The 9,020-nt window shown below is 36.4% G+C and overlaps 1 protein-coding gene across 1 annotated transcript in view; it reads right to left on the minus strand.

The window, feature by feature from the left end:
* The window catches only part of LOC125042477 (proline-rich protein 36-like), a 9,842-nt gene extending 1,103 nt beyond the window's left edge, over positions 1 to 8,739 (minus strand). The window contains exons 1-3 of the mRNA XM_047638116.1: positions 8,695 to 8,739; positions 8,526 to 8,559; positions 7,441 to 8,418 (exon numbers count right to left, since the gene is read on the minus strand). Of these exons, the coding sequence (XP_047494072.1) occupies positions 7,441 to 8,418; positions 8,526 to 8,559; positions 8,695 to 8,739 (1,057 nt within the window). The remainder of the gene's footprint in view (positions 1 to 7,440; positions 8,419 to 8,525; positions 8,560 to 8,694) is intronic.
* Between the last annotated feature and the right edge of the window lie 281 nt (positions 8,740 to 9,020).

Genomic DNA, 9,020 nt, shown 5'->3' on the forward strand with positions numbered 1-9,020 from the left:
AAAGATAACGAAAAGTACAAGTACTGATCTGACAAATTCGCAAACAGATAAATTATTAGTTTTGCAATCTGTATGAACACACGTGGGAGTGTATGTGTGTGCTTACATATGTGTGTTATGTAGACAGTACACAATGTTTACACACACACACACACACACACATATATGTGTATGTAGATATATACATATATGTATATATACATATATATATACATATATAAATACATGTGTGTGTGTGTGTGTGTGTGTGTGTGTGTGTGTGTGCATTCGTGTGAGTGTGTGTGTGTGTGTGTGTATAAATTAATGAATATATGTTTGTGTGTGTGGGTGTGTGTGTGTGTGTGTGTGTGAGTGTGTGTGTGTATGTGTGTATAAATTAATGAATATATGTTTGTGTGTGTGTGTGTGTGTGTGCATAAGCTGTATAATTGCAATTAATAATCCTTTTGCAAGATTCGTAATATATATGAACATATATATTGTATGTATGTATATCTATCTAAATATATGTACATAGATACACATATATATTTATACATATTTATATACACATATATATATACATTATTCATTATTACATGTACAAATACACACACACACACACACACACACACACACACACACACACACACACACACACACACATGTATAGATATATATGGATGTGTGTATGTATATGTATATATACGTATATATATATATATATATATATATATATATAAAGAAAAAGAGATCTTGTTTTTTTCATCATTCTTCTTTCCTTTTCTTAATTTCTGAAACTGATAGTTGACAACAGAATTTATGATTTCACTCCACGAGTACTAGATGTGCTGTAGCCTCTAAGTGTACATTTACGGACATACAAATAGTTTATTTATTCATCTTGCGTGTCCCAATAGACGTAATTAAGGTGATACATTTTTAACGAACGCGCCCATTCACTTCCTTCACACGCATGACGCATTTCTTTTCTTTAATGGGTTGTCGATTTGACTTTTATACAACGCATGATTATTGCAGTGTAACGATTATAAAATAAATAAGTACGAGTAATATGTGTTAGAAAGGATGAACGTCCATCTAGTTAAGGCAAGCTCAACCAATCACAAGACTCGCCTCTAATGGTCTGACCAATCAGCGCTCTCCACGCACTCGAAATGGGTCAACAAGGACTTTCTTATCGTGACGTGGAATCATCGTTATATTTGGATACGTTTCGGTCTTAAGGATACTTCCCCAAGACGCTCGATAAAAATGGTACGTAAAGAGGACATTTTTGGAATCTGTGATGCTCTTTGGTATTCACTGATTTTATTTAGAAGGGTTTAAGACAAAATAGTCCTTATATTACTGGATGCAAAGCGCAATTTGACAGCCTTTCCTTAGTTACAAAGGGTAGCAGTAAAAGAGAGAATGTTATTTAAGTCCAGCGTATATTTTGAAACGTGTTACTCCCATATAAGTCCTATTTTACATGCCCTAAGTAGTACCGTTAAGATGCTGTTCACATCATAAAATACGTATCCATCATCATGAATTTCAATCACTCTATTTCATATTATGTCAAATAGTTTCGACTTTCGTAAATGCGAACGAAAACTATATTTATACGATTTGCGCTTTTTGATCACGGAGAAAGAACAACAAAAAGGAAACAAGGAAGAAATGATTTATCAATATATTACTTACGCGGTCAATTCTAATGTCGATGTCGCGTGAATGCCAATCAAGTGTTACCTGAGCGTAGACCAGGTGTGCTTGTGGCTGGCATAGGTCTATATGACAGCTAATAATTTGCGTTTGGTAATTATTATTGCCGCTGTGTCCACGTAATCGGATAATTGATTCGTATTGATGTTATGCTGGAATTTCCTCCCCGTGATTATTATTATTTGAGGTTCCTACGTAATTACCCCCCCCCCCCTCCTTCTACCGCTCTCAGCCTTTTATAAGGGAAAGTAAATAACGTGTTGCGATCTCTCTCTCTCTCTAACTCTCTCTCTCTCTCTCTCTCTCTCTCTCTCTCTCTCTCTCTCTCTCTCTCTCTCTCTCTCTCTCTCTCTCTCTCTCTCTCTCTCTCTCTCTCTCTCTCTCTCTCTCTCTCTCTCTATCTATCTATCTATCTCCCTATATCTCTCTCTATCTCTATTTTTCTTTTGCTTTTTGCAGAAATTTTGATCACGATATCAATTTTCTCTCGCTTGGTAATGGCAATCACTCACTCTCCCTACCTTCTTGCTTTTCCCTTTCCCTCTCTTTTCTTCCCTCTCTCGCTCCTTATTCCTATTTCTCTCCCTTCCTCTTTCCGTGATATTAATGATAATTATAATGATTAAAAATGGTGATGATAATAACAATAATTATGATAATATTAATATAACAATAATAATAATGATAATAATAATAGTAATAATAATAATAATAATAATAATAATAATAATAATAATAATAGTAATAATAATAATAATAATATTAGTAATAATGATAATTATGATAATAACAATGGTAATGGTAACGATAATAATAAATTGATAAATAAATAAACAAATGAGTTCATAAATACATAAGTAAAGATAATGATAATGAAATAACAGTTGCAATAAAAATATCGAAAATGTTACTAGTAATAATTTCTAAAAGTTTATCTGTATCTGACTAGTATAGTATACATTCATAGCAATTTATTCTATCCTGGGAGCAGCTTTGTCCTATCAATATGGATTTCACAATATACTTAATGTTATGCTATAATTTGAAGAGAAAACATTTCTTAATATTTAATTTTATTACTACAACTATTTTTAGAAATGACTGTGTATCCATATTTTGTTTTTCTAAATAAATATCAAATTCGAATTACCTACGTATAAAAAACGTAATAGTTATATATACAATAATTTTAAAAAATAAACAACAATATAGTCTATCGTATCAATTATTCGCACAAATAACAACTTCATGATAAGTAGCAATATTATGATCCATACAGCTAGTAACGTAGTAATATTCATAAAGGAAAGTCACTGCAAATAGGAAAGTCACTTATATTAACTGCTATTATAAGTGGCCTTAGGAAGATCAGTCAAAAAGCGTTATATATTTTCCAATGATGTTTTAGGGTAGACTGTTGTATTAAAAAAATCAAGTTTTCTCTTTGTTTTTGTTTTTACTGTTGTTTTGTTGTGTGAGGTATTGTATATATTGTTGGTATTTTGTATTAATATTGTCATGATATTTATCTTCATTCGTTTATTTGTTTAGTTTTATTTACGAACCGATATGTGCACCAATATGTCTATCTACCAACTTATCAGTCTATTTCCTTTCTCTTTCCATTCAGTTACAATTTATTCCTTTTCCTTATCTATCTTATTTCTCTTTTTTATCCTTATTGTAATTCTTCGCTCCTTCCTTACATACCGACGTCACATTATGAAATAAACACGTCGCTACAAATAAATAAAATCAACGGATCGGTAAACGATTAAGAATGAAAAAAGAAAGAAAGAAGAAAAACGAATTGTAAATAAAATAAAAATAAACGTCAGGGTAAACAGAAACACAAACAAAACAAAACAAACGACGTTAATAAAAAAAAAAAAAAAACTTCGCTCCGTTATCACAGAAAAAAAATAAACGAATTGTAATTGCAAAAATCAACGTTGACGTAAACAGAAAAAAAGTAACAAATAAAAAAAAAAAAAAAACGGCGTTACTGTAAAATAAAATCGACAACATAAACAAAAACAACAACTTCACTGTAACAAAACAAAACAAAAAATAGCTCCGTTATCACACTGATGTCACTGTCAGAAGCATTGCTCAGTGTCGCAATATCAGTCGCACACGAAGAGGGACGTAAGAACCTTTTCCTAGAGTGAGGTCGATGAACTTCTTTGTAATATTTTGAGGGATGAGATATAGGAGAAAGAAGGAGAGAGGGAAAGGAGGAGAGAGAAGGAGAGGGAGAGGAGAAGGGAGAGGGAGAGAGGGAAAGGAGAGGGGAGAGGGAGAGGGAGTGGAAGAGAGAGAGATAGAGAGAGAGAGAGAGAGAGAGAGAGAGAGAGAGAGAGAGAGAGAGAGAGAGAGACAGAATGTGCCTATTGATAAGAAACTTGTTCCTAGTTTCTTTTACGTGGGGAAAGAAAAACGCAGAACGACCGCCAGGCAAGGAATCTTATACATTTTACAATTTCCCGTTTATCAAAAAGTGGTTGTTATTCTTTGTTTTATATTTCAGAGAAGCTGGTGTCTATATTTTTGAATTGCTGTTGCAATCACACGCACGCACGCACACACGCACACACACACACACACACACACACACACACACACACACACACACACACACACACACACACATATATGTGTGTGTGTGTGTGTGTGTGTGTGTGTGTGTGTGTGTGTGTGCGTGTGTGTATGTATGTATATATATATATATATGCGTATTCTTTTATCTGTCTGTCTTTTTATTTGATTATTCATTTAGTCATGCACGTTTTTATAATGTTTTTTTTTTTTTTTTTTTAATAATCAAAACATGAATGTTAAAATCAAATGACTAAAAAACACATTTCATTCGTCAAAATCTACGAATATGACGTAAGAGATATTCTTAAGAGACAAATAGCCATTTCATTCCCTCAAATCGAGAAGCGCGTCCGAATCTTCGAATGGGGCGCGGGCGGCTTGGAAAGTGAAGATCGGGATGCGCATTTTCACAGGCGGCTTTAGTCACGCAGACTCAGCTACGAAATCGAACAAGCGTTTTGACGCGCGCCCTTCCTTGACCTTATGACGATGCCAGCCAGGTGTCGACCCTGATAAGCAGCTTAACAAGCTTTATCCGTTCTGGCACAAGAAAAAAAAAAAAAAAAAAAAAATACAAGAAAATAAAAAAAATAATAATAAGGCATGAAAGGATTAAATCAATCACTTTTGTTTCTTATTGTGATTGCGTCCCGGTTCTTGGAAGTTTTTGTGGCGACGGCTTAGACGTATAATCTAATTTATTACCAGTAAACCTGTTACTGTAGCTATATCCTGATTAATATGCATATCCGTGTTTATCTGTATGAGTCTTAGCCACGGCATGTAGGTCTATGAGCATTGCGTATCGTAACTTTTTTTTCAGATTGTTATTGGCAAACAAAGCAGTCGAAAAGAATGCAAGCATGCAAAATTTCTTCTCATCATTTTTATTTCTCTCACATCACTTTTTTTATTACTATTCTTTCTAACATTATTATCTTTTTTTCTTCACCCCCCCTCCTCCCCATATCTCCCCTCCCCCATCCTCGCTTTCTAGTCACACCGTGCAACAAAGATTTGAGAAAAAAAAAAAAAGTCATATCGACATATCCGACAACATTCCAGACAGCTCCGGGCCCCTTCTGGAATGCCCGACATGCCACATACTCGCGGGCTGACTCAGTCTCGCGAGGGAAGGGACGTATGAGGCGGGGGGAGGGGGTGGCAGACCTAAGGCAGGGGGGGGGAGGAGGATGTTTATATAGCTGCCACGCATAGTAAGGGAGGGGGGTAGGGGAGTGGACAGCAATAGAGGGGAGGGGTGATCATGTGTCTATGGATACACTACACGCGAGGCCCTCCTCTCCCTGGCCCACCCACCCACCCTCCCTCCCCTTTTTCCCCTCACCTTCCCCTACCCTCACCCTTCCTCCCCCCTCACCTTCCTCTCCCCTTACCCTCCCCTTATCTTTTCCTATGACGTGCATGATATAGCCATACATGTCGTGTTCTGTTCACTGAGATGAGTTTCTTTCCCTAAGTGGTCAGTCAGAAAAGTTCGAACACGTGTAGAATGTTTTTTTTTTTTTTTTTTTTTTTTTTATAACATTTCATAAGTCTGATAGAGTGTTTATCTATTCAACAAAACAAAAAACAAAAAAAAAAAAAAAAAAAAAAAAAAACACGTAGATCGTAAACGGCATTCAGAACTTATCAATACATTTTTTTTTTTAGGTTTTCGCAAATTAAAGTACTTGATATTTGAATTACGAAGAGAATAAAGGCGTAAAGAAGATACGCAAAAGTCCAGTAAGCAATGCATGCAATAAATGCCTAGTGCAAGTGCAAAGTTGGTGCCTCGAAACCCCTTTTTTGCCTCTCAATGTCGTCTCTTGTTTTACTACAAGTGCTTCACTATAAGCCCAACTACGTCTATTTCAATAGCTTTTCTTACTTTCAAATCTCTAATAACCATATAGACTTTAATAATAGAACGTATTTTATTAAAATGCATTACCAAAATTTCCGTTTAAGTGTCATCTGTCGGTACTAAAAATCACCAAAATATAATAACAAGGAGAAATATTGAAATGGTATACTGTCTTGCCGTGTCACTGTCTATACTAAATTTGTTTCAGTGAAATAGAGGTTCTATCACTGATTGACACGCGGGTTCTACTTGTTCGGATTAGTGGAGATTGAGATATTTACAAGGATGGAATGTATATATGTATAAACTATACACGAATACATACATACTAAGTATATACATGTATACATATGTTCACAAGTACACATAAACATACATATACTGTAAATGTATTTATATGTGTATATATGTATATGTATATATATATATATATATATATATATATATATATATATGTGTGTGTGTGTATATATATATACATATATATATACATACACACATTTGTGTGTGTATATATATATATATACATTTATACATATATGTATGTATGTATATATAAGTATATATATAAATATATACATATACATATATACAAATGTGTATATATATAATCATATATATAAATATATATATATTCATATATATAAATATATATACATATATATACATATTCATACATATATATACATATTCATATATGGTATAAAAAAACCACACTGTAAAACTAGATTTAATTGAAAAAGAGACAACAGTTTCGGAATCCACCTGGATTCCATCTTCAGACCTGAAGATGGAATCCAGGTGGATTCCGAAACTGTTGTCTCTTTTTCAATTAAATCTAGTTTTACAGTGTGGGTTTTTTATACCATAGTATCAACACGGTAGTGTGTATTCTCCTTTCATATTCATATATATATATATATATATATATATATATATATATATAATACTTGTGTGTGTATATATATATGAACATGTATGCATACCATTTCCATTTTTAATTAATAAATTAGTTAATTATTATCTACCTACCTATGAATTAATTCAAGTCCATGCATAATTGCACGTGATCGTGCGCGTGTGTGTGTTCGCGTTTATGCAGGTATGTGTTTGTATGTGTATGAGTATGTGTGTTTCTGTGAGTGTATGTATGTCTAGTCCTGAATACTACCAAAATCAAATATTTATTCAGAGTTCCTACAAGTATTACATATTTATCAAAGAATGTGGTTAATATTTACTGCAAGGGCTGTACCGACCTTCACCAGCAGATGTATCAGCTTGCGGCATCCCGATTTCTTCACCTCTTTTTACGGTATCTTCTACTATGGTCTCGAGTGTGTCTGCTTCTGGTTCCGGAGCGGCCTCTGACGACACCTCGCTTTTGACGTCTTCATTTTTGGCTTCGATATCCGTTCCTGAAGTTCCTGTCTCCGGGTCATCGTTTACTGCTGATTTGATTTCGTCGGGTTTCGGTTCTTCGTTTTCGGTTGGTGGTGCAGGTCCATCAGTCTCCTGTTTTCCGTTTTCTGTTGTTATGATATCCTCGGTCTTCGCTTCTTCGTTTCCTGGTAATGTTTCTAGGGGATTTTTAGCCGAATTTCTGGATTTCGTTGACTTGGCGGAAGCCACTCTGTCGGCCGTTTCCTTGTTCTTGTCATTGGGATCAGTCACGCCTTCATTCTCTGCGCTTTCTGGAGCCGCAAGTACTGTAGGCTTTATGATCATGTCTTCAGCCTTTTTGAGAGGTTCCTTGCTAAAATCTTTCACTTCTGGCTTAGCTTCCTCCTTTGGCTTTTCCTCCTCCTTCTCATCCTCCGATATGGACCCGGGGAGCTTTGTGTGGAGATCCGTAGCCGACGCCGGCCTCGTCGACCCGGCGGATTTCGAAGAACGGCTCGACCTCGACTTGGCAGAGCTCGAGGTCCTGCTTGGAGTTCTCGACTTGCTTGACCTGGCCGAAGGCGGCCTGTTGTCCTGTTTGCCCCCAAGGGCGTCATTGAGAAGGGTCATCTGCGTGCCAGAGCCCTCATTCAGAGCCCCGATTTTCCCGTTGCTGATCGTCGACACAGCATCGCCGTCGTTCTTTGCGTCGCCGGGGTCGGTCGTCGCCGGGTCCACCTCCCTGTCGTGTCCGGGGAAGGTGTTGGAGGGCATCCGCGTGGTGGAGGGGTGCGTCTCGAATTCGTCGGACACTCCCAGGACGCTCCCGGTACAACCCATCTTGGCTGAAGGTACTGACGAAGGGATTCGAAATAGAAAATCAACTGCGAGGAACCTAGAAAGGCGCAAAACTTCTGACAGAAAATAAACAATCTTTCCTTAATCCTTTATCGCCCACTACCATCCTCTCGCGAGCCAAGTTGCATTGTGTAATACTGTTGAGTCATCCAAACTTGTTCAAAATCAGCTTCAAGCTTCTCGTTTCACTAAGGTCCTGCACAGCTTTATAACGGTTAAGTATAATGACAAATCTTCTCTTTTTGGTTGTGATGTAAGCAAATAGGTGGCACCTGTCGCGACACAGACTGATTGACCTTGGGCGGGAAAGCGTGCATTACGTTCACCTCATACGAATAGCACGTAACGATTAGTCTCACCAAAACTGTATGCAACGTCTTCCTTTCCAGTTACACCGAATCCCATTCATTTATCGGTACAACGACTTTTTTTTTATCACCCTAGACTTTCGGAAATGTACAACAAGCAGGGACGGAATCCTTAAACAGTATTCCAGAACGTAGCACGCTTACAAGTCCCCTCGTATGTAAAATAATCCAATAGCAAATGCAGATGGAGAAAAAGTGTCGGATCTCACAGACCAACCATTCACACCGAG

The sequence above is a fragment of the Penaeus chinensis genome, chromosome 32 (genome assembly GCF_019202785.1).
Source record: "Penaeus chinensis breed Huanghai No. 1 chromosome 32, ASM1920278v2, whole genome shotgun sequence".
In the NCBI taxonomy this organism is placed as follows: Eukaryota; Metazoa; Arthropoda; class Malacostraca; order Decapoda; family Penaeidae; genus Penaeus; species Penaeus chinensis.